The 25042-nt window shown below is 37.6% G+C and overlaps 1 protein-coding gene across 7 annotated transcripts; it reads left to right on the forward strand.

Moving 5' to 3' along the window:
- Positions 1-39: 39 nt before the first annotated feature.
- On the forward strand, positions 40-23675 carry LOC136443448 (centrosomal protein of 104 kDa-like). Of its 7 annotated transcripts, none has more exons than XM_066440685.1 (33): positions 40-254; positions 815-976; positions 1862-1953; positions 2391-2472; positions 3587-3725; positions 4252-4314; positions 4794-4826; positions 5184-5236; positions 5615-5663; positions 6118-6178; positions 6568-6623; positions 7076-7228; positions 7877-7981; positions 8277-8339; positions 9403-9449; positions 12040-12205; positions 12700-12867; positions 13306-13367; positions 13739-13811; positions 14020-14210; positions 14610-14637; positions 15510-15716; positions 16775-16813; positions 16945-17004; positions 17762-17803; positions 18355-18481; positions 19724-19853; positions 20460-20510; positions 21171-21279; positions 21656-21794; positions 22265-22332; positions 22580-22655; positions 23249-23675. In XM_066440685.1, the coding sequence occupies exons 2-33, from the start codon at positions 864-866 to the stop codon at positions 23368-23370; spliced, it is 2967 nt and encodes a 988-aa protein (XP_066296782.1). In that variant the 5' UTR covers positions 40-254; positions 815-863; the 3' UTR covers positions 23371-23675. The 7 variants fall into 7 exon arrangements, with proteins under 7 accessions (XP_066296782.1, XP_066296788.1, XP_066296786.1 ...); XM_066440691.1 differs by having other exon boundaries at positions 18355-18382; XM_066440689.1 differs by lacking the exon at positions 20460-20510.
- The last annotated feature ends 1367 nt before the right edge of the window (positions 23676-25042 follow it).

The raw sequence follows: 25042 nt of genomic DNA on the forward strand, positions 1-25042 counted from the left end.
GCATTTGTCAACTCTCGCGAGAATTCGTAAAGGTCACGGAGCATGCGCGTTTGGTCATGTTTTGAAATATTTTGTGCGAGTCGTCAGGGGATTGTTGTTTTCCGTTTGCTTAGGATTCTGACGGAGAAATGAACCTTTAATGCTCATCGCTTTGAGGTTGTCTTCAACAATAAGAGAGGCCGTCGGTTCTAGACTGGACGTTTGGCTGAAATTATGCCGAAAGAAAGGATTCAGAGTTACACCGATTTTATCCAGTAAGTTCTGGGGGAGGGGGGCGGTCCGATTCTGGACTGAGAGTCATGAACTTGTGACATGGTTACGGACGATCTCATCCATATGGGGCAGATCTTTCTGACATCAACTATTACATACCACTACTATGTCTCCTGACGAACTTAAGTTTTGGGTTGGTCTTAGGTCGTACATTTCTTCCTTGCTATGTATCGATCATCAAAAAATATATATATTGTAAGAATTATTCGACATACGAAAATATTTACTATTAGTACTACAGTGTAAGTATGATACTTATAGCCGATGATATGAAGCAAAAAGTGCCCAAAGAGCACACATATACAAGTTGTTTTGTACATATAAATATAATTTCTGCAGAGCTCTAATATATGACATATGCAAGTACAATGAATACCAAAACCATTTGCCTAACTCTTGGAGTCAGATCAAATCAAGGATTGATGATGTCATAGGTATTTTTGTATTTGATGAGTCATACAGATAGGTAGCGGTAATAATTTTGTGTACATGTACAGAGCATGCTCATTAATTCTTAACTTAATTATTTCTTTTGCAATAGGTGAAACCGTTTATAGAAAAATCTGTGAAAGACAAGGAAGATAAGGACAATGCCGACCAAAGTGCCGTTTAAAGTAATCCAGTCCTCAAGCCAAGATGACGGATTTAGCTCTAAAGAACTAGAGACCCATGCACCTACGGTCAACGGCTGGGTCAGTTCCAGGTAAGGCAGCTTCTAGTTATACTCTCTTAATTTCTTCTTTCATTTTGAGGCTACCAACTTCAACTTTCTGAAGACTTTTGTAGCCTATACTATATACCGACTGTTAAGGTCGCGCGCAGCCAGTTTCAAATCTGGGTTGGCCAAGTCCCTTGGCCTGCCCAGTACCAACATTTAGTCATATAGAGAGTGTCAGGACAACACCCACTGTAGCCACATGTATATAGCACCGTTTGTTTAATACTCACTTATTTATATAGTTATTGTTGCGTCGATTTAGTTTATTTTTTTCGGATTTTCACCACCACTGCTGCAGCTGGGCGTGACCCTGTCACTTTATCCTCAACGTTATGCCCCTCGCGGGGTTTTGTTGAGTAACGTATAGAAGTAGAAGTAGAAGGTTTGGACCATGCACACCAGGGCATGGCCCTACTCTTTTTTGAAAGGTGTGGTGGGTTCTTTAATGTGCGTGGGGTGTGGCTCTCCCCAAACACGGGACCTCCATTTAACGTCCTATCCGAGGGATGTCCCTAACCTAGGCTAGGTACTCATTTTCACCTGAGTGAAGTAAGGAAAGTCGTGTAAAGTGCCTTTCCGAAGGGCACAAGATCGGTGACACGACTGGATTTGAACCTGGGACCTCAGGGTTTTGAGCCAAACACGCTGCCGTTACGCCACGGAACCCCACGGTTAATATTTCTTTAACGTTGCATGTTTGGTTTTTAAAAACGATTCTTAATATGCCTGGTAATTTTGCATGAAGTTTTGATTTAGCATCTACAATATAACTTAGAAAAAGGAAACAATTGTACATTGTAGTTTCACAGAAGTTATAGCTGTTGGAATGTTTACTGACTAAGTTTTTTTGTTTTGTTTGCATCCTGCCAGGTTCTGTCTGTATCCCCAAGAGTTGGTTCTCAAGCTGAATGAACGGGTCAGAATAAGGAAACTTCAGCTGCTGTCACACCAGTACTTGATAGGTAATTATACAGTTCAACAAAAGTGTCATACTACCAATATGTATTTCTATAGCCATTAACTCATTTGCTTTTGTTAGGCTGTCTTCAAAGACGTTTTGTTTCCCTCAATGTTCGAAATCTCGGCACCTTGATTCTTTTGTTGTAATAATCAAGATGCATGTTCCTAGCATTTCCATCTCAACTTACTGTTATGTGCCCACAAAGATATACAATAATACTATAGAGGATCTGACCAATAAAAAATTGAAAAATCGATGTTCAACAAGCTGAACTTCTCATGTACGTGACATGCATGTACTAGTAGAGGCAAAAGTCTAAGATTATCAGATTTATAAGGAGGAATATGAAATTTTCCTAATGTTTCCTGCAGTAATGTTGCCTTGCTGAAGTTTAATTGTCTAATGATAATCATGTCATTGTTTTCCTCATGTCTACAGCAACGAAGGTGGAGTTTTTTGTAGGTGAAGGCAACAGAGATTCATTAGGGGCATTACATGGGAGCAACTTTAGTAGATTAGGGTAAGTTTTTAATAGGTTTGTGTGATACACATACTAGTAACATGTGTGCAGCAAGCTAACTCTATTCAGAAATGATACTGAATGCCACATATGACATTGTCATGATAAATGTGTATGCTGTCCAAATTATACTAGTACTGATACTTCTGAAAAAGAGCTTTCTTGATTTTTTTAAAAGATTATTGTGTGCACAGGTTCATACAAACTTCACATGATGATGGCAGATGCCTAATATGTGTACAATCATCAATAGGTGTTTCGGGCTTCTGGAGTTTAGATATTTCATATTCATAATTTACTGACTGAGGTAATGACCTTAAAAATGTTCATATGTATAATCCATCTAGAATTGGCCCAAAGCAGAACCATTTATTATTTTTGTTGATATCCTGTGCAACAAATTATAGAGATTAAAAGAGTAGAAGTTACAATTTTTTACAATGTTTCATACATACATTATGCCATTGCCTGATGTACTAAGCGATTCAGGTATTTGCCTGCTGTGTTGCTAAGATACCCACTTATTGAGCGTGTGATTACTAGTACCTTTAATGGGATGTTTTGACAAGTTTGTTGCACTGTCATTGATAAGAGTGCCAGGGTTAAAAAACTTTCAGCTAAAAATACCACAGCATTAATCTATGAAGTCTAAAGACAGCAGTTTGACTTCTAGAATATATAGTAGAACTTAATTGCAAAATATCTCTCCCTTGTATTTCCAAATGTCATTTGTTGTATGATCTTACAAGCTGTAAGATTGCCTTACAAGTTATAAGATACAAATCAGTCATAAGTAGACCTAATTTGCAAGTTAGGCCAGGCAATTTCTTGGTGGTGCTCACATTCTTAACAAAATCATCATAAGACTTGTTATGATCCCCTCTTGTCATCTTACAGTAACCTATAGCTATCCATATTTACCCGCAAAAATGAAATAAAAAGATTTTCAATGGTTGTGTTTGTGAAATTTAAGCTTTAGTGCTGATACTTGGGTATGTGTAGAGAAGGGGCAGTGCATACAACTTACGAGATTAGAATTGCATACATGTTGTGTTCTCCATAGTACACATTATATATATATGATATATTCTATTTCTCTCTTGACCACACACAGTTATGTATCTCTGTCCGACAACGAGAAGACTGGGTACAGAGCGCGGGAACTGAAGTCCGTCCATGTGGACTGCTATGGACAGTTCATCAAAATCATTCTGCACAAAAACTACATCAATAGATTCAACCTGTTTAACCAGGTAAATACATATTTTTTGGTAAAGATTGTATTGCATTTGATTTCATTAAGTAAAATACTAAAAATTTAGCATTGTTATATGTCCCATATACCTCCATTTCTTAAAAACTGGCATTATTTAAGATTTTACCAACTTCGACTTTACTTTTGTATGTACTTTTACTGAATAAGTTTCCTTGAAAATAGTATCACCCTGTATAAGTACTAAAATGTAAAAAAAAAATATTTTAGTGCCATTCACTATACACATTTTGTTGCTTCCTATTGTTGTAGTTTCTAAGGTAACCAGACATAATTGGTAATAAATTACTTGAGCCAAAATTGCATAGTGTTGCATGATGAATTATTCATATCAGGTGTAGTCAACATCCTGTCTTACAAGTTACATCACTGTCCCAAAATACCTGTCATTTTCATTGATTAGACTTTCATGCATTTTTTGTTGTGTATTCTTGATTCACATTTGAAATTAAACAATGTACATGTAGGATGTTGAAGCAATATATTACTTTTATCATTTTCTTCAGGTTGGCCTTGTTGCAATTAACATAATTGGTGAGAACAAAGATCCACATGTGCAAGAAAAACCGGTGAGTCATTAACTAGGTGTCTGGCAAGTGTGTTTGAGGGTACATACATGTAGCTGAATTGCTCTAAGACTTGAAATGATAGTGGGCTATGGGGCTTGCCTTTACCCTCCAAAACATCTTACATCCAGTTGTACATGTATCACAAGCAGCGCTGTAGTGCAGTTGTCACATATAAAAAAGTTGGAGTGCCCTTATTTGGGGTATAATACTGTATTGCAGTTGCAAGACAATTAGTGATGGTTTTGAAAAGCGGAACTGCGTTTGGGCAATTAAGTCAATTTTACATTTTATTTTAAAATTTTGTGTATCATTTTTTGTCAAATGTACATGTAATTTTTTCCCATCTTATGTTTTATTGATGCAGGTCTGTGCATTATCATTCTCCTATGGTTTCACTATAATTTGAAGCAAATTGATATTAATCATATTATGTAAATAACTATTTGTGTTATACATGTACATATGTCCCTTTTATATAGCTGCCACCCAAGAAGATTTCATTCTCTGAATTGGTGAGCTTTCCCATGACAAAATCAAAATGTCTTTGGTGGCTAGAGTAACACAATCTCAACAGCACAGATGGGGAAGCTATCACTGTGACACTTTCAAACTAAAATGTCAGCACACCTTTAATCATTCTCACTATTATGTCGAATGTTTGTAGCAAAGTATTATTCTTCTCTTATAATTAGTTTTCACAATGACTATAGATACTCTTCTGTTATGTATTCCTCTTAAGGTGTGAACGGTGACTTCATAGTCAGATATTCAAGGTAAAATATGGCTGTTTGTGGCAAAAGGAATTGTCCCATTTCTTTTTACTATTGATAGTTATTTGCTGATGTTGCTTTTTTTATCACTTCTTGCAGCAACCAGTCAGTTCAGAATACACAGACCCTGCTATGTGGGGTCTCATTAACAGGTATGTGTTGTACATGTTTCATATTATACATGTATAAGTTCAGCATATTGATAAGTTACATTCACTGCAATACAATTTTCATAACTTGGCCTACAAATAAAAAGAGGCATATAAAAGTGAGACCAGTGTGACAGGATAGCTTTACTGCATTGTCACCTATCCAAACTTGAAGCTTATCATTGAAATAGATGCTTGAAATAAACCTTTAGGTGTTAGAATTGAGCACAAAATGAACCAATCTGATGTGTAGATAGTCATGAAGTGAAAATAAACAATGATAATGGTTTGGACTTTTCCTTCATAAATGAAAAGCCTATACTGTATACATGTATCTCTAACAATGTGTTCATATGCCAATGGATTGTGTTTTACTTACAGACCTGACTACATTTCTCCCATGGATGATCTGGCCTTTGACATGTACCAGGTACTTATTGAGTTTCCTAAATGTTTTTGAAGTCATACTGATATTATTCACGGCTGACATCTTCGAAAAAGAGCAACCACGACTCGTTAAATCTGTTCTTAGACCAGTAACGTTATCATGTATTATTATCTGACCGCCTGCTGGTAGCCTGGTACTGTGAATTTTCTAATCGAAAAAAAACAAACAGTACTTTTAGTCTGAAAATTTTCAAGCAAGACAAGTACCCAAACCAGTAATCCAACTGAGTAAAAGATAAAGCGGTTGAACCTCAAACTGAGGACGAAGCATTATGCTTTTTCGTTAGCTAGTAGTACAATGTGGCTTTGCTACGGCTCGCATATCTTTAGCCAAGCTCACCGGGTCACCCCTATGTAATACTGTACAAGGATAAGCAAGAATGACCAAAACAGCCTTTGCTGTTCATGCTTCAACTTTTCCATGTTATCCCACACAGGACCCAGAAGTTGGGCAGATCATCAGGAAGCTGGATGCTAAGAAGGCCGAAGCTGTGCGGCGTGAGTGGAACATATTTATCTCTGTCAGCATATAATGACTATTTCAAACCTCCATGGTGATAATTATATTGTTATGCCATGAATAAAAAGATTCTTTTTACACAATCAAGTGATTTAGTCAACCGACGTTTCGGTGACCATCTGTCACCTTCTTCAAGGCAGTTCTGACTGGTTCACATTGCGATTACCCTGAGGAAGGTGACAGATGGTCACCAAAACATTGGTTAAATAAATCACTTGGTTGTCTTTTTATTCAGTGACTTTCCAACCTGATGAAACTATACCATGTCTTGAAAAAAAGAGACTATGAATATCCATTGCAATGTGTTGATTTGAATATTAAGGAAATACCATGCTGCTATAATGATAAGTCCTTTTTTTTCTTTCAGAGGAGAGATATGACCATGCAAAGAAACTGAAGCAAGCTGTGGTAGACCTGCAAAAGGTAACAAGAAAAGAGAAGATAATTTGCAATATGTAAAAAAATATGTATAATCAAATGGTTCATGGATGGACAAGAAAGGGTTGCAGGGATAGGGGTGAAAAAGTTTCAGTTCAAATTCTAGTAGGGTAGCAATTTTTTCAATTTTTTTTGTATCATAGCCTCAGTTTTCCAGGATGAAATATTCATTTTCAAAACTGCTATAGATTGATTACAATTTTTTCTTGATTTTATTTTCCACTCATTCATTATCCATGGGTAGAATGTCTCACATAGGTGACAGATGTATACATCACTACTCTATAAATGATGGTACTATTCTTTCTTTGGGTACACAAGCCACTGTAAATACTTAGCAATATTTTTTAGATGTGTTTCCCTATGTGTTTGTCAAAATGGGCCATCGGGCCTAAAATAAACAATAAATGTTGACAATGTTGTGTGTTGTTGACAAGGTTGGGGAGAGACTTGGGAAGTATGAGGTAGAGAAACGACGGGCGGTTGAGAACGAGGATTATGACTTGGCCAAGATGAAGAAAGTTCAGATGGAGGAGTACCGACTAAAGGTGTACCAGCAACTGCAGCTGCACAACCTGTTGGACAATAAGGTCTGTTGTTACATATAATATTACCAATCTACTTAGTTTGTTCAGGGCTGGAAATACTGGTTGCATGTGCACCTTTGTGCACACAAAATTGTGCACTATATACAATCATGTATCCTAGATATTTGTGTAAGCTATAGGGTTGAAACATCTTGTACACAGAATATTCTTGAATCTTAAGTATCATCATCATCATGTCGGGCGGGTTGCCTGGACTAAGTCAACCCTCTTCCTCCAGTCGCTACGCCATTTTAAGTATAAGAAAAAGAAATATAAGTTATATCATAACCTTTATTGTACTTTGTTTGGTGTATTATTTGCTAAAAATTTTGAATTTAGCTGTAGAATTTTAGATTGAAGTTAGATAAGTTGTAGTTTATTTTATGTTGTGTACCCAAAATTATTTCTCTGCACCTAAATGTTTAGGTTAGGTGCACCAGTGCACCTATTCCAAAAAAATGAATTTCGTGTTCTGATGTTGGTATTCATAACTGAAACTGACATTTAGTCTGGTATATCAAATATATCAAAGTGTACTCAATATACCTACTGTTTAAGATGCAAGTACATTTAGCTAATGTTTAAAGCATTAACTCTGTTATCAAAGCTTACTTAGGAATTAAAGTTTATTACACGTTGCATTCCATACAGCCTACCAGACCCAGGAATGACCCACCCCCTCCACAGCCAAGACCACCCCCTCGTGAACCTGACCCCCCTCCTCCACAGCCCAGGACCCCGCCCCCTCCAGCTCCGGTAGGTGTGGTTTATAATCACCATAGCAACAATGTCTCACACCATACCATCACTGTATGCTAATATGCTGCTGTATGTCAATAATTCAAAGGTAGATCAGATTGACAAATTCACGTTCTATTGAAATCTCATGTAAAGAAGTGGAACAGACTGAAATGAAAGATTTTTTTTATTTGGATATGAACGTTGTCTACCAGACACAAGCTAAGTTGAAGACCCACTCACACAAAAGGTGAAACATCTATGGACATTATTGTGTGCAATAAGATTAAGAGAGTTGATTAATTTCCTACAGGACCAATCACCACGCATCAGAGAAAACCCTACTCCCAACCAATCTGGAGAGGGTTTACAGGAGGTTTGAGATGATTCCCACATATGTGTTTATGATTGTGTTCTATACGTGTGGTTTAAGATATGTAGAAATAGATAATGTTCCCTCACTCTGTAAAGACACATGGTCCTAGCCCTTTCAACAAACATTATCACACAACTATAAACTCACCTAACTAAACATGATCTTTGGATCTTTAATGTGCAATCCTTGTTATGTAGAATTACATGACTGTAAGTGTGGTTTTTGTTGGATAGGTGTCATTTTATAGTTATAACATGTACCCTGGCTCAAGCATGTGGGAAAATGTACAAATAACAATACTGACAATGATTTTAGGGATGTGAACTTCTAAGTTCTAATATCTTGTATGTGGCCCATTCTGTGGCCAATATACATGTAACACACAAGCACAATGTCATTTGTTTCAGTCACCCTTCTGTGTGAAATTCTAACCATGACTACATACAAAATGTATACCACATGAACATGTACACATGACCCCTCACCTACATGTACTGTCACTAGTATCCATGTTGATGTTCACCCAGCACACCAGTTTCTATATCATACTGCATGGTTTACACATTCATGTTTCATAGATTTTCTTTCTTAACACGGGCAGCAGCCAAAGAGCTCAAAGCTGTATCAGCAAAAATTAATCGGTTTAAGCAATTTATTGTGCACTCTGCTATGCTGTAGCAGATTCCATCATAAACTAAAGTTTATTGTTTATTGATGGTCTATTGGACTGGTACTAAGAGCCAATCTAACTTATTCTAAGCGACAAAGATCCAAATGATCTTGATCCAGTTCTTTTCCAAAATTCAGTCACTAAGTCTTGTTCATTACGGCAAGCAAATCTTAGCCATTATTGTATGGGAAAATCATGTTTACAAAACCATCCCTGCAAAAAAACAAATAAGACTTTAAAATTACTGTGAAATTCAAAAGATTACCATGTTGGCAGATGTGATAAATGAAATGAAGTTGAAACAGCAGTGTGCACTATGAGTACTTATAGAAATATCTTAAGGTGTTTTAGTTATGGATTCTGAAATAACATTTATTTCTCTCACACTTACAGCAAGTGGCACAATCCTATGAAGAGAGACCGATTCCTACACTGAGAAAGTGAGTACATTGTACAATGGTAACAATAGCCTTACTTACACACTTGTTTTTGAGTGGACTTGGTGTCCAAGTCTACTATCGACTTCTAGTCGACTCAGAAAACGTGTGTAACTCAGGCTACTGTGAAAGTTTTGTCTTCTTCCTTTGCCTGTGAGTGAAGAGTTACTCTCATCTCCCAAATAAACATACCCCCCGGAATAAACATACCCCCCGGAATAAACATACCCCCTGGACAAATCTCCAAAATCTAATAAACGTACCCCCGGAATAAACATACCCCCCGGAAATTAACCAAATTTACAGATAAACTGTGTCCATGCTGCTTCTGTCCCAGGGAAAGATGATAAGCAGGTAGCTGTAGGTTCTCTGTATTCATTTATGCCTGTCTGATGACAATACCAATAAAGTGTATAAATATTGAACAGGATAGCTGTACACATCTTGTTCAAATTCTAATCTTCCTTGCCACTTCAAAAAAAAAAATTAATAATAATGTTGAAAAATTGGGCATAGGTTCCCCGCTATGACCCCTAACAGGGGGCCAACGGTGCTTTCAAATTCAACAAGTGAAAATGTACATGATACATGCATTTTCTACTTGGAACTTGAAGCAATTTATTAAGGAAAATTGTTGTAACGTTATATACTGAGATATAATCAAAACATGACAAGTAGAATGAAGTCGCAAAACTTCTTAGTTCACTTGGATGGGTAACACTTTCAAAGTCTACTCTCTTTTTATACAAATGTATCAACATTTAGAACATGAACAGAAAATTACAATGTCCTGAATATATGGTCATCACAGGTAAAGTTATTAACTTATTTGTAAAAGCCATAGAGAAAAGAAAGAATTTTGACATGTACATGATGAAACTTTTTTTTCCCAACTTGCCATTTACATGTATCTTCTATGCATTGCATATAGAACCATAGATGTGTAAACATTACATGCCACAAACTATTGTGTTGTGTCAAGGACGTTATCATATAATATCAAGGACAGAAATAATGTTCTGGTAAAAATCTGTTTTATGTTGTTGCAGTCCAAATAATTTGAAATCCAAAAATTACTCTTGTATGTAGAAAAAAAAACATTCATCTTAAGAAACTAAATTGTCAACAAATTTGTGAGAAACCTCAGGCTTGTTACAGTACAATGTTGCCACATTTTAACCACAGGGTTCTCATGTTACACTTGAAAGAGTGAGCTAGACAGTACCGGCGCCGCCGAAGACAGAAAGGGGCGGGGCTAACAAAGCAACATCAATGTTCTTAGAGAACTGCAGCATTCTTCCTGTAGAGGGGTGATCTTTTTTAAAGCATTTTTGAGTGATAATAACGGTGACTAGATTGCAATTCAATTTTATGTTTAGACTTTACTATTGAGATTCTCTTTGTAAAATTGCAAAACACATTTCTGACTAAGGCAAAGGAGTTTTATTTGTAGATCAAAAAGAGTTTTTTTCCCTTCTTCGAAGTGAGCTCTTCCATGACAAAACTTTCCCACCAGAGTCACGGCGTGCGTTACTGTCACAGTGGCGATTTTCCAAGCACTAAGTTTTTGCTGTTTGTGGTAGGATTGAAATGTTTTATGTATTTTGAAAGAAATTATACAATTTTTGATGCTAAGACACAGATTTTTCGTGGTGTTGTTTTTATATTTTCATTTTGGGAAAGACTGTATCTCACGTGAGTAGGGAAATTTGTTACATGCGTTACTTGAAACACTGTGCGCCGCTGGCATGTTTTGTTTTCTGATCAGCGTGCTTTGGTTTACGATGTAAACAGAGACTGTCAAAGTTGTTTATATGAAAAGAATTGCATTTCCAAACGTCAGTGTGGCGTCTTTTTTTCTCCCAATAACAACGTTGACTTTGTAGTGTCCATAGAGATCGACCGATACGTTACGAGTTCCGCCAGGATTTCACAAAGACCGGGTCATACCGGCAGGGAAATCAACGCCGCTTGGCCGAAAAATAGCGAAGTAATGGCAAAAATGCCGGGGAAATATCGGCAGGAAAACCCAAACTTTAAATTTTAAGGGAATCCCAGGTTAGCAAAACTCTGATTTTCAAAAAAATAATAAACGTACTGTCCAAAATAAGAACGTACTGGGTGGATTTTGAGGCTGAAAAAAATAAACGTACCGGTATGTTTATTTGGGAGATGAGAGTATGTAATGTACCTATTGAATTGCAATGTCATCTTGAAATTAGCCAAATCCTCAAAAGCACAATGTCATTTAGAATACCTTACTGCGATCTACATGCACATGTATGTATTAAGTATTATTGTAATAGAAGTGTTGAACCTACATGTATTCTGCTTGAAGACTTCTTTATTATAGGGTACTGTAATTCACTTTATTTTCACGGTAGCAAAATTTCACAGTGTTAGGACTTGAACTTTATGGTGGTGCCAAACAATTACAGAACAGATGTGTTTTTCACGGTGATGGTTCATGGTACAGAGGTGACCGTTAAAAAAATAGCGAACATAAAGTTACAGTGAAAGAAACCAAAATTACAGTAAGTATTAGGGTTCATTGTACAGAGCCAATACCAGTATACCTGTCTATAATATCCAGACAACCAGCTGCAGCAGCACCTGAACCTGAGCCTGACTTCTACGCGGCCGCGGCGGCCGAGCCAGACGAGATCCAGAATACCCCGCGGGAGGAAGAACCAGAACCCATGTCTGAGAAGAACATGCGGGAGGCCAGTGCTGTCATCGATGTGTATGGACTTCCTCTGGTAAGTGATACACTGTTATAAGACCTAGCTTACAAATGTACTTCAACTTCACTTGTATCTTTAGCTCTTTTGTTAACTATATACAGTATACATGTACTTGTAATTTTGTGTTTATCTGAACCTTTGTACCTTTGTCGTATTTTCCTGAATACAGTATGAATGAAAAAAAATCATAAGAAAATATTATATTAAAATAAAAAATATGTATACAAGTGTATGAGTGCAAAAAACAGTGCACTTTCCAGCATTTCAAGATTTAAGGTTTACTAGATCTAGACCAGCTACATGTATAATTGGATATGCTTATATTGTACATTTAACTAACAGTGGTGAATGTCTCAACAAATTGCAAATGTAATGTCATTATGAAAGCACTCTATGATAGAATGCATTCTAGATAAATGACTGCATAAGTATGGATTACACTAATTTGGATGCTAGTGTTACATAATGAGCAAAAAATGCTGGAAGACTGAAAACCATTTCTTGACCAGGTTGCTGGAGCCTACTCCAAGAACTGGGCCCACCGTGAAGACGCCTTGTTAAAGGTGTACAAGGAGATGTCAGAGATGGGACCAGACACGCCCAGGGACCAGTGTAAATCCAAACTCAGGGCAGCCATCTTTCTGGTGCAGAGGTCAATCAAGGACAAAGTCTTTGCAGTAAGTTGTGAAGAAATTTCTAGTTTGCTCTTCACTGAAAAATTATCATTGTGAATATTGCAAAGAAAAAATAGGCCTACAGAGAGCTCAGTCAACTGATTGAAGACAGTAGTAGTACTTAGTAGTAGCAGTAGTTAGTAGTAGTAGCGGTGGAATAGTTACGGAAATGAGAGGAGGCATATTCTAATTCTATGACTTTGTGATGTAAAGTTTTAAAGTATAAAAATGTACAGCACTTGTAGTTTCATTGATTGCATGGTAGAAATGGTATGCTACTTGATGTATTACAGTCAATTTTGGAGTCCATCTATAATTAGCAAAACATGCTACATTCGAATTTCAATGTCAGTAGTTGTGCTATCTATTCAAATGATTATTTTTGCGGATAACATAGCATTATGATGATCAATGAATATTGATTTTGTTTGTATTTTTCAGGTGTTCAGTGCATCACTAAAGCTGCTGAAAATGATCCTTGAAGATTACATACCCCAGCACAAGTAAGCCACATGACATGTTTTAAAATATAAAAGCATGTCTGTCAAATCACTGACCAAATGAATAATATTTTGTGTGTGCAGTTTGGGCTTTTGCAGTACCAAATACAGGCACCAGAGGGTGCTGTTAAACAGAAGACAGGCTCATTCATTTTATAGGGAGAAAACACAATGCAGCTACACCAATATGATACTAGATAAAAGTCCTGCATTCTGCAGTAGAATAGGCTGTAAATGAGTATGTTGTACATGTAAGTAATAGAGGCCTTTAAACCTAAGATTGTAAAGTCTGCTACTGTCTGTATGTGCCAGTTGTTATACTTGCTGTTCAGTGAATGCCTAAAATATCCAGTTTCTGATCTGTCTTCTTCCAGGCTAGGGAAGGCTGACGTGACCTACTGTGTTGATAAGACCATGCCCAACCTGTTGGCAAAGACAGGAGACTCTGTAAGTATTCCATCATTCTTCCTTAAAAACAAAACAAAAATAATGATTATGATGATACTAACATTGTAGTTTTGGGCTGTTGTCATTTGTCATACACAGCCACTGAAAATGAATTTCATTGACCAGTTATTTTATGGATGAAATGGATTAATTTTATGTTTTAATAATAATAATGTAATGTTGTATGGTGGTCCCCTCTTTACTATAGGCTGCCAGACAGAGGGTGGCAGCTCTGAACTACATTCAGGACATGGCTCAGTATAAGGACGTCAAGGCCACTCACCAGGTGCCTCACCATGCCACTCAACCCTTCAAACTGACCATTCCGTCCAGACTGGCCCTCAGCAGGGTAGAGCTGGTCGAACGGCTACTCAAGGACTTAGGGCTGGAGAAGAACAGGTCAGACAACATCACCACTGACCATTTTTAATTATCATAGAAGCTCATCTGTGTTGGTAGTAATCATAATACAATGTTAAGCTTTCTTCCAACACTAAGGTTATGGATCTTATTTTTAACAACCACTGTCGCCTTCTTCAGGATCAATAATGACCAATCACTTCCGAACGTATACTCGCAAGAGTGTCTTTACAGATACGTGACGTCAGCAATTGGTCAAACGTGCCAGGAAGTTTATAATGTCCACTGTCTCTGTTTTTTAATGTTGACTCAAAATAGAAATATTGTACTGATCTTTTTGATGATCATGAATAGCCTCCTCTTCATTGGCTAGAAATAATTGTCAAAGAAGCACATCTTCTCAATAGAATAAATGTTTTTTTTCTTCTTTTATTTCAGTGGTCTAACTGTTGACAATGTTATGAAGGTTAGTTGTGCAACATTACTTCTCAATTTATGTATATAAAACAGGAATATTGCATGGAAGAACAACTTGGAATGATATAAAAAAGTTTTCATACAGACTGGTGGCATAGTCTATGATATTACACACTTAGTTAGTGAGTGAGTGAGTGTGTGAGTGTTACAGTCCATGCTATGAAAGGAATATTAGCCCAAAAGTATGAAATGTTCCAACTTCCAATATCTGTTATCAATGAGAATGTAGAACGCATTGCTTGCCATGTTGGCATTGCTAGCTGTCTTCAACGTACAATGAGAATGTTCCTATATCCTTGAATAGTTTCCTCAGGTTGGTAACTCACTGAATAAAAAGACTCTTTTTACACAACCAAGTGATTTATTCAACCAACGTTTCAGTGACCATCTGTCATCTTCATTAAGGCAATTCTGACTGGTTCACATTGCACTGCAGCACAAGTGTCGCTGATTAGATGCGTTCCCAAATGCAAAGTATCTACATATATGTATCATGTATATCCTGTAGTCTATGTGAGGTCGTGTGGCACAACGGCAGAGTCCCCAGTTTGAATCCTGTCGTGTCACCGATCTTGTGGCCTTGAGAAAGGCACTTAACACAACTTTCCTCACTCCACCCAGGTGTAAATGGGTACCTGACTCCGGTTGGGGAAAGTCGTATTGAGGTCACTCGGTGGCGCCGAATGGCAGCCGCCCAGACCCTTGCGACAGTTCCACAAAACGAAAGTGTGGATAAGATATATATATGTTGTGTATTGTGTGAAACCTGTAATACCCTGCATCAATTCAGCGCTAGAAAGGCTGCCATTGTGGGTAATTTCTGACCAATAAAAAACATTATTATTATATCATTATTATAAGTTTGTGGTGCCAGCCCTGGACCACACAGCAGGAGAGGTTCGAGATGCAGCAGTGAGGGTGATCCTGGACCTGTACAAGGCTGTGGGCGCACCAGTCAGGGACTACCTACCACCTGACGACCAAGCCACCAGGAAGAAACCTCTGTACAAGAACATCTTTGATAGTTTTGACAGGATTGACGGAAAGCCAACGGAAGCAGAGCTCAAGGTGAGGAAACTGACATATGTGTTCCCTGATGCAAGGCCGGTGAATACAGTTGAATCTTTTCTCTTCAATGTCTAAGAGTCAAAGAGAAAAAAAGTTGGAATTTTGGTTTTCTGATACCTTCAATTTTCTCCTAACCTTACCCCCTTCAATTACAATGTCTGTAACTTTGAAAAAATTACTGATAGTATGTTACCAGATTCTGGCAATACTTATATAGTTTGGTGTTTTTTTCCCTGTTGACCCAAAAAAAATTTGAGAATCATGATGATAGAAGTAATATACTGATGCCATTGAATTTTCGTTTGCCATGTTTTTATCTTTATACTTACAAGGTATATTATCAAAATTGCATAGATCTTATGAGAACTTGTAACGTACATCATTGAATAATCTATTCATGCACTTCTTATTTTATTTTATCTTTGAAAGGCACACAGTTGTAACAGTTATGTTCCTATGTTCCTTTTTGTGTCTGTTATATGTGAAGTAAGCCCCAATGTTGTTGTTTTAATGGTTTGTACATGTTATATGTCATCCATGCCACCCATGCTGACATTATCATCATCCTTACCATCACTGCTGACTGCAGAATGATGAGGTGGACACGTTGTGCAATTCTTGTGTGAATGCTTGTATAAAAGGCTGCAGCAAGGCTATTCATTGTTCCACGTCAAGAAGTGTAGCCATTTACACTTACAGAAGTTCAAATTCTGATCAGTTCCATCTAAAGTCAATGGAAGATTCACAATGAATAGCATTGCTGTATGTCACAATGTTTAAGTTTTGAATATCCTTATCCTATTTCAAGATTGACTTTAATATTCTTCACGTCGTCACAATAATTTTGTGTCCGTGTGTATCATAACACAGTGCATGTGTGTTTGTGTTAAGCATGGCACTCCACATCATATGCATCTATCACTGTACACAAAAACAAACTGGAAAAACGTCACAGCAACAAGCATGTTTCAATAAATGACATAGTAGAAAAGAAGTCAGAAAGCTTCAACAGTTTGGAGTGCATTTGTTCTTTAGCCATGTATCTCTTTGTTTTCTAGGTCCAAAAACAGGCTGCTGAGAAAAAGAAACAAGAAGAGGTAGGGAACGTTTAACTTACTGCTTTTTTTCTACTAATCTGAACATTGAAGATTTGAAACATGCTCTTGTTCTTGAATTTGTAAATATATACATTTTACTGATGTAGCATCCTACATGTATCTCTTTACAGATAGAACAACTTCAGGCACAGATAGCACAGCTGAAAGATCTACAGGCTAACATTGGAAAGGTACAGTTAACTGTATAGATATAATGTTTTGTTGTTATGGTTTATGATATCCTGAATGTTCTTCTGTTGATTGGTGCCATCTTCCATGTAGTACCCCGGCCGATACTCATCATTTACGACATCTGATTTTTAGATTGTGATCAAGTGTGGTTACTACTTTGTATTATTGTCGTGTACATGTTGTAGCAAATGTCATAAGTTGATGTAATGTGATTATTTTACTTTATTAAGTGATTGTAAAGAATAGGCTTGAGTGTGCTGCAATTACAAACCTTCTTTTGGGTCTTGGTTTCTTTCTTCAAATTAGTAAAATGTAATTACATTTTCATGTATTCTTAGCTAGCCTGAGGATTATTTCAAAATCATGTCTTAAACCATGAAACCATGTGCTCACGAGTAAACCATGTGTTCACGAGTAAACCATGTGTTCACAAGTAAACCATGAGCTCATGAGTAAACCATGTGCTCATGAGTAAACAATGTGCTCATGAGTAAACCATGAGCTCATGAGTAAACCATGTGCTCATGAGTAAACAATGTGCTCATGAGTAAACCATGTGTTCACGAGTAAACCATGTGCTCACGAGTAAACCATGTGCTCATGAGTAAACAATGTGCTCATGAGTAAACAGTGTGCTCATAAGTAAGAAATGTGCTCATGAGTAGACAACCACTCATTTGAACAGCCATTATAGCAGCTACATTGTTAAAAGTTGTTCTGTTCCTTACAACGCTTACACATTGTGGCCTTGGGCAGAATGATGATAAAAGACTCCTGGAGGAAGCTCGGAGTATCCTTGTAAGTTGGGATGTGTGTAGGAGCATGTTCTTATTTTGATGGCCACAGAATATGCTTCTTACTGGCAACTTGGCAAGTACATTGTATCTTTATAAAGTTTGCACATTTTTTTTCAGCTACGTATTACCAACCCCACCCCAAATATGCTGCTCCTTTTGACTAACTGCATCCCAGTAAGAATTAATCACAAATCTAGAGAAGACATGCCTATTTGCATGTGTCAGCTCTTTGTACTAAGCTTTCAAAGTCCCACAAATTGAGACTGTTGAAGAAATTCCAGTTTTATATCAATTTAGGTCACCAAAGGATGCTATTGGTAAAGTAAGCTTGTATATATATAAGGCCTTAATTTTTCTTTCTTTGTATTTCCTACCCCGTAAACTACCTCATGGCATAACACACCAGGTTTGTACTGAAGAGTACAAGCTGCATATCCGGACAGATTTATATAAATATAACCTAATTCTCAAGGAAAGGATGTAATGCGCAAATATTTGAAATATGTGGAATTCAGTATTGAGTCTGTAACCATGGCAACTCGTTTCTTTCAGGAGGATGAGGAAGCGGGCCCCTCAAAAGGTCAGTTCGACTTGAGCCGACAATCCACCACGCTCTCTAACACAAACAGCAAAGTCCCACTCGGGGACATCAACATACAGATTAACGTGGTGCAGAAAGGTATGGGCTACTAACAACTCCCCTTAACCCAGCAATGTAGCTAGTAGCTCTAGCCTGCTAACTGAAAACTATTAACTCCGATTATCACAACATTAATAACTAACATTTGGTGACTAATAGTTGTGATTTTATTAGTAGAAGTAGTGTGCCAAACATTAATCTGTCTTTGTTTCCATCCTCAATGCATATAAAATCAATACACTAGTCACAGTGTATAAAATCTAACTTCTAATTTAGTAATAGAACATTATGATAAATATCTGGAAAGCTTTTCAGTTGTTCATAACATAATCTGACCTCAACTCAGGTTTACCTTTAGTAGACTAGCAACCTGAAGTTGCCATAAAGCAACCCTTGTGCTTTCTGTCCCCTTCACATTATATGAACTATTAACTCTGACCAAGCTCATCACAAGGCTGTATTTAATAATAATAATATACTAATATTATAATAGGCATTTAACTCATGGGCTGTTATGTATCATCTACAGTTGGTTTTAGTCTTGATTATAACAAAACTTTAATAATCTCTGTCCTATAACTTCCTATAAATCTCTATGATGTTTTGGTATTGTCCTTTGACCCTGTACTTACAACTGCCCAACCTTCTGCACATCTAGACACACATACATGAAAAGTAAGGTACAGTGTAGTGTAGTGTAGTGTGGTGTAGTATAGTGTAGTGTACAATGTAGTGTAGTATAGTAGTGTAGTATAGTGTAGTGCTTAGCATGTCACAGAATAGGCCAATACTTGATTTTGTACACACACACACACACACATACATGTATGTTCTTCTGTGCAGTGGATGTCTAATGACTATTCTTTGAATGATGTGGCATAGTGATGTGTTCTCTCTGCATTGAAAAGTGTTGCTTCTAAAGATAACAACAGCATGACTGTCCTTGGTGCTGATATGCTCTTGCATGATGTTCTTTTCATGAAAAGTAGTTATTATATACTGCAGTCTGTAGAAACATTTTTTTGCTAGCGCTTCAGCCTACATACATTTTTGCCCTTGTATAGTAATGTTTAAGAGTGGAATTAAGATTTACATTTTTCCTCACTAGACTTGAGTATTTTTCTATTCACTTATGGAAAAATAAGTGACCTTTCCTCTTTTCAAAGCTGTAACACTAAATTTCCCATCAAAGCTGTCCTTTTCAACATTCTTTTGTCCTTCGCATCTTTTGACGTCTTAAATTCCGATACTTAAAGCTTTGATCATGCCAATAATTAACAGATGAAGGCAAAGAGGACCAGAAGAGTAAACCGCCCACCACCCACTCCAAGCACCGCCCCCCTCCCCGCGAGAAGTCCACCCTCAATGCACCGTCCGAGGCTGGCGATGACGTGTCTTCTCTCATGGAAAAGTATGACATACTCTTGTACCAAGACAATTCTTTCTATGTTTGGTGCTTAATATGCAAGCAATATTAGGGCCCAAAAATCGGATTTTGATAGTCAATTTATTTAGTCATTTCTATACATGATTAGTTCACAATGTATAGCGACGTCCATCATGCAAAAATACGACGCCGTTGTGATGTGAGAACTCACTGAAAATCGTCGTCGGGGTTTTTGTAGGCTTGCGAAACTAAGGGAATCATCACGGGGCATGTTTCGCATGGTTTTTAAAATGCTCAAAGTATGAAGTTATTACGCAAATGTGCTAAACGTGTCAGTACCATAAAGGTATCAGCATTTTTTTTGCATATTTTGGGCCCTAATATTGCTTTGGTTGCCTTTAAAACTTCAGGTACATAAGAGCTACATTTTGCATGTTGGGCCTGACATAAGGCACCATTATAACCAATTTGTCTGCTGGTAATTGCCACTCTTTTAGTTGATCGTTTATGGAATTTACCATAAGAACTAGTACGACGTCAACAAAATATCACAGTGACTGAATTTGTCTTGAGGTTTTCCTGAGCTACTTAATGATATCCTCTTTACCCTATGCTGCTTTGGAAACAAAGAATGGCTTCAATTGCCTCTAGTAGGAGGGGTTCATATCTTGAGGAGGATAGGTATGTTACCTTACAGGAACAACTGCATGCTTTCATTGTTTATATTGCAATGATAACATCTAAAGTGTCATGCAGGTGAAGGTGTCACAGACATTGACGACATTTGTACAATAAAGACCAGCTTAAAAAGTGGACATTCATATTAGTCTACATTGTCACGTTAAAGGAAGCTGAATTCATACACAATCTATTTTCAAAACAAATTTAAAAAAAGATGGCCTCTTATTGGGTTGAATGTTAGTTTTCGGTGTTTGATTACAATATAAATTGTACATTGTCTAGAGGAAGAAATGTTATGGAAATTCTTGAATTTTAGTTTGTGCTGTAAGTACTGTAAATGCAGAAATGTTCGTGGGGATTTGATTTCGCAGTAGGGAGAAAATGGAGTGTTCACGGTGGTTTTGAATTCGCGTTTGAAGTAATAGTAGCAGTACAGTCACATAATGGAACGGCTTTTCGCTGTGTTTTTTTAGTTTACGGTAAGGAGTTCATCGCAGAATCTGCAAACATTTCTGCATTTACAGTATTTCTTTACTTAGTCAACTGTTTCAAAGGTGGAAAGCAGCTGTTCCAAGAAATAAACATGGCCATGCAACATAAATCTCAAATGTTTTTTCACAATGTTTTAGTATATGAACAGTTGTGTACTGTATTTTTCAGCATGTGTATCTTTTGTGGTGAGCGTAATGAGGCGTTTACAGAGGAAGGGCTGGATCTACACTACTGGAAGAACTGTCCCATGCTGCGGAGGTGTCAGCACTGTAAACAGGTACTGTAATTCACTTTATCTTCACAGTAGCAAAATTTCACGGTGAAAGGAAAGTGGACATTTTCACTGAACTTTAACTTCACAGTGGCGGATATGTGAAGGAATCATGAATAATAACGCACCACTGCATCACTCAAAATGCACGGCTGTGCACATCTGACCTCGCGGGAGGCTGCCAGATTTTACCTGCTAATTTCTTCCATTACAAACAAGCTTTCATCAGTTTGACACTTGACATCAGTTGGGATGGCTAAAAGGGAATTTCCCACTGATATAAACACATGTTCATGCAGCCGTTTATTTTTGGGGTACAGATTCTCTAGAGTATACATGCGGAGTAACTCATAAATAAGACCTTGTTGTTCTGCCTCTGTAGGTTGTTGAGATTGCTGGCCTGACAGAGCACCTGCTGACAGAGTGTGACCAGAGCGACAACTTCCAACAGTGTCCTCGCTGTACTGAGGCCATCCCTAAGGATGAATATGATGAACACAACAGGCTGAAACAGTGTGTTGGTAGGTATTAGTTACAGTTCCTAGAAGCTATGTTGTAATGCCGTCAGCAGCACATACTAGTAGATGGATAAAACAACGTCATGTTGTAATGTTTGTATGGTTGGTAATTTTACCTTTTTTCATGAGCCAAGAAATACATGCTGTAACCTTGATGTGACTAACATTATGGTACTGTAAATGCAGAAATGGTCACGATGTTTTTTTGTTCGCGGTGTTTGCGGTAAGCTCTTTGCCGTGAACTTAAAACCACTGCGAAATGTTTTACCGTCCTACCCCCTTGTCTACTATTATCTCAAATCCGATCATAAAACCACCGCAAACATTCCATTTTCTCCCTACCGCAACATTAAAACCATGCAAACTTAAATGCATTTACGGTACCTTTAAATCACAAGGATTTTGTCATTACTGTTTGCTAAATGAGTTACACATGTTAGGAGAGTAACTGAAAATGTTATTTCTATTCACAGTTGCCAAGCCAGAAAAGGTAGCCAACCATTGCCCCCTTTGTCACCAGAACATTCCACCTGGAGAGGAGGTTAGTCAGATAACATGGATCACAGACATTAAATTTTTTAGTGTAATGGCAAATAGTTGACAAGTTGCGACACACCTCACTATGATATTTATGCAAGTTGAAGCATGCATTAGTTTCAGTCTTTTGCTACAGCAGTTAAGAAAATGACTAGATTTTGTAAATATTAGCCTTTAACCGCATGTATCTGCTATCACCATGTGGCAGTTAGGAAATATATAATCATGCTTATTTACATTTTGTTACATAGGGTTGGAAAACTCACCTCATGGGGAAGGATGGATGCAAGAGCAACCCCCGCAGAGTTCAGGCATTAGAGAAGAAAGGTACAATAATGTTCCATTCTTCTCAGTTTCATGCTTAACACGTTACTGGCTGCGTATTAGCATGAAATTTCGTCATTCTGTGTTGGTACATAAAATTGTGAAGAAGGATTTAACTTGACTCCATCACAAGAAGTGAAACTCAAAAATTTTCAACCAGTACTTTTGGTGAGTCTTATTTTTGCAACCATAACAGTCTAGACCAACAGGTTTGTAAAGGTAGAATTAAGATATTTTCCTCTGAACAGTAAAGCAGTTTGAAACAGCAATGCCTGACAAACCTCTGACCTCCCATAAAACCTGACCTAGAACGTTTTATGGACTTTGAGTATTGGATTAGGGCCTAGGACTGTTTGTTTTGGGACCTGTATATAATGTTATTTTGTTTAGTTTTCATTTTATGATTGTTATATCTTATTTCAGTATCATTGAAATATTTTCAATAATGTTAATTTTCATTTTATTTGTGTTCAGTTGTCAAATGAGTTATTTTTTGTGACATTGTTAGATATTCCTGTGTTTCCCATTTGTTTAAAGATGTTTAAAGATTAGATAAATAAATAAAACTTCCTGACATCCTACATCTACATTTTCAGGAGGAGGAAGATCTGGACCGGGAATTAAGGGGAAGGCAGCAGCAAAGAGTAGACAACAGGCAGGCAGCAGGGTGGGGGTCAGGGGTGGAAAAGTTGGGGGCAAGACACCCAGGGGGAAGTGAACATTAAAATAGGAGTCACCATACGAATGTAGTTTATTATTGCCCTTCTGGTTCACTTGGGTTCTGTTTAATTCCTATGGCAGTGTTTTCAAAGTTGTACATATAAAAGAAAAATCACATTTTATATCTTCAAGGTGATGGTGGTTGTTTGATTTCATGTGATGTATGTAATTTATTGAGCTTGATTGCTGAGGTTAAAGTATTTACATTAAAGAAATAGACAATGGTATTTTGAATCAAATAAAGTCTTATCTTACCTAATTTGCATGTGTAAATCAACATACTATTCAGATTTTTTACCTTAAGCCTAGGTTACACATAGCCGAACATGGCCTCCCGACTCTCCCCCGACCATGGTTGGAGTGATTCGGGAGTGATTCGGGAGCTAGCTCGGTTGGCGTTCGGCCGAGTCGGCTGGCGTTCGGCTGAGTCGGCTGGTGTTCGGCTGCGCCAGCCGAATGTTTTGAAAATTTCAAAACATTCGGCTCTGGACGGAGGGTCTGAAATGGGACGGCTGGTGTTCGGCTGGTGTTCGGCGCGGTCGGCTAGTGCTCGGCTGGTATTCGGGATTGAGTCAGTAGTAAAATTAGAACCTTAACCACGCCAGAAACACTACTGACTTACTCCCAACTAGTTTCCAACCTACCCATAACTCACCCCAAGGCCGTAGACAAAACTCTGCTAACTAATTCTCAACCAAGTGACTACTATCGGAACGTGGGCGAATCACCCCCGACCTTCACACGACCAAAAACAAAGAAGAACACTAAAAGCAGTATTAAAGCTAGCCATGATCCGAATTCGATCTCTCGGTGATGTTAACAATATAATAGAATGTATTATTTTAATTAAAACCGAAAATGACCCCTCTTTTGAAAGTCGCTGAATATGTCCATTTAAATTCGTGAGAGGGTCTGCAATCGGTCGGGGTTTAGTCAGGAGAGATTCGGCAGTCTGCGGCTAGAGGTCGGGATGGTTGGGAGTAAGCTGGAAAGCATTCGGGGCCCATTCGGGAGTAATTCGTGTACTGGTTAGGAGATGATCGGCGCATCTTCGGCGCATGTTCGGCGCCAAAGATAGGTGTGGCCCAAAAACTGGTCAGACTGCTCCCGAACTACCGCCGACCTGAGTCGGCGAGCGTTCGGGAGCCATGTTCGGCTATGTGTAACCTAGGCTTTAACTTTGTTAAGAGTAACAGAAAATCAGATATTGTTTGAATTAGTGGTATGATGGTGTGCAAGTATGTTGTCCAGTTAGAAAATAGTAGTATTCATCTGTATTTTACACAATGTAGTAAGACTCAAGCAATTTTTAGTGGGACACTTTGCACTTCATATAAGATTTATTCTTGACTCAATGTAACATCTAAAGTCACATCTAAACATGCACAAAAGCATTGACAGTGTAGTTACTATACAGATAGGTGTGTTGTTTGACACAGAAAATATCAGGATACTAGGTATTAAACAATAGATATTGAGTGTGAGTTTATCTATAGGTGAACTACAAAAGTAATAAACAGACAAAAAATGTAGTGTCGTGCACAGTTGTATAGACCATTTTGATACCTAGCAGAAGTTTTGCCAAGAAATAGAGACAGCAGGCAATTTCAGATAGGCTTTATTGGAACAAATTCAAACCACTTACAGAACAATCGGTAGTTACTCACCAG

The sequence above is a fragment of the Branchiostoma lanceolatum genome, chromosome 10, assembly GCF_035083965.1.
Source record: "Branchiostoma lanceolatum isolate klBraLanc5 chromosome 10, klBraLanc5.hap2, whole genome shotgun sequence".
NCBI classification, from domain to species: domain Eukaryota; kingdom Metazoa; phylum Chordata; class Leptocardii; order Amphioxiformes; family Branchiostomatidae; genus Branchiostoma; species Branchiostoma lanceolatum.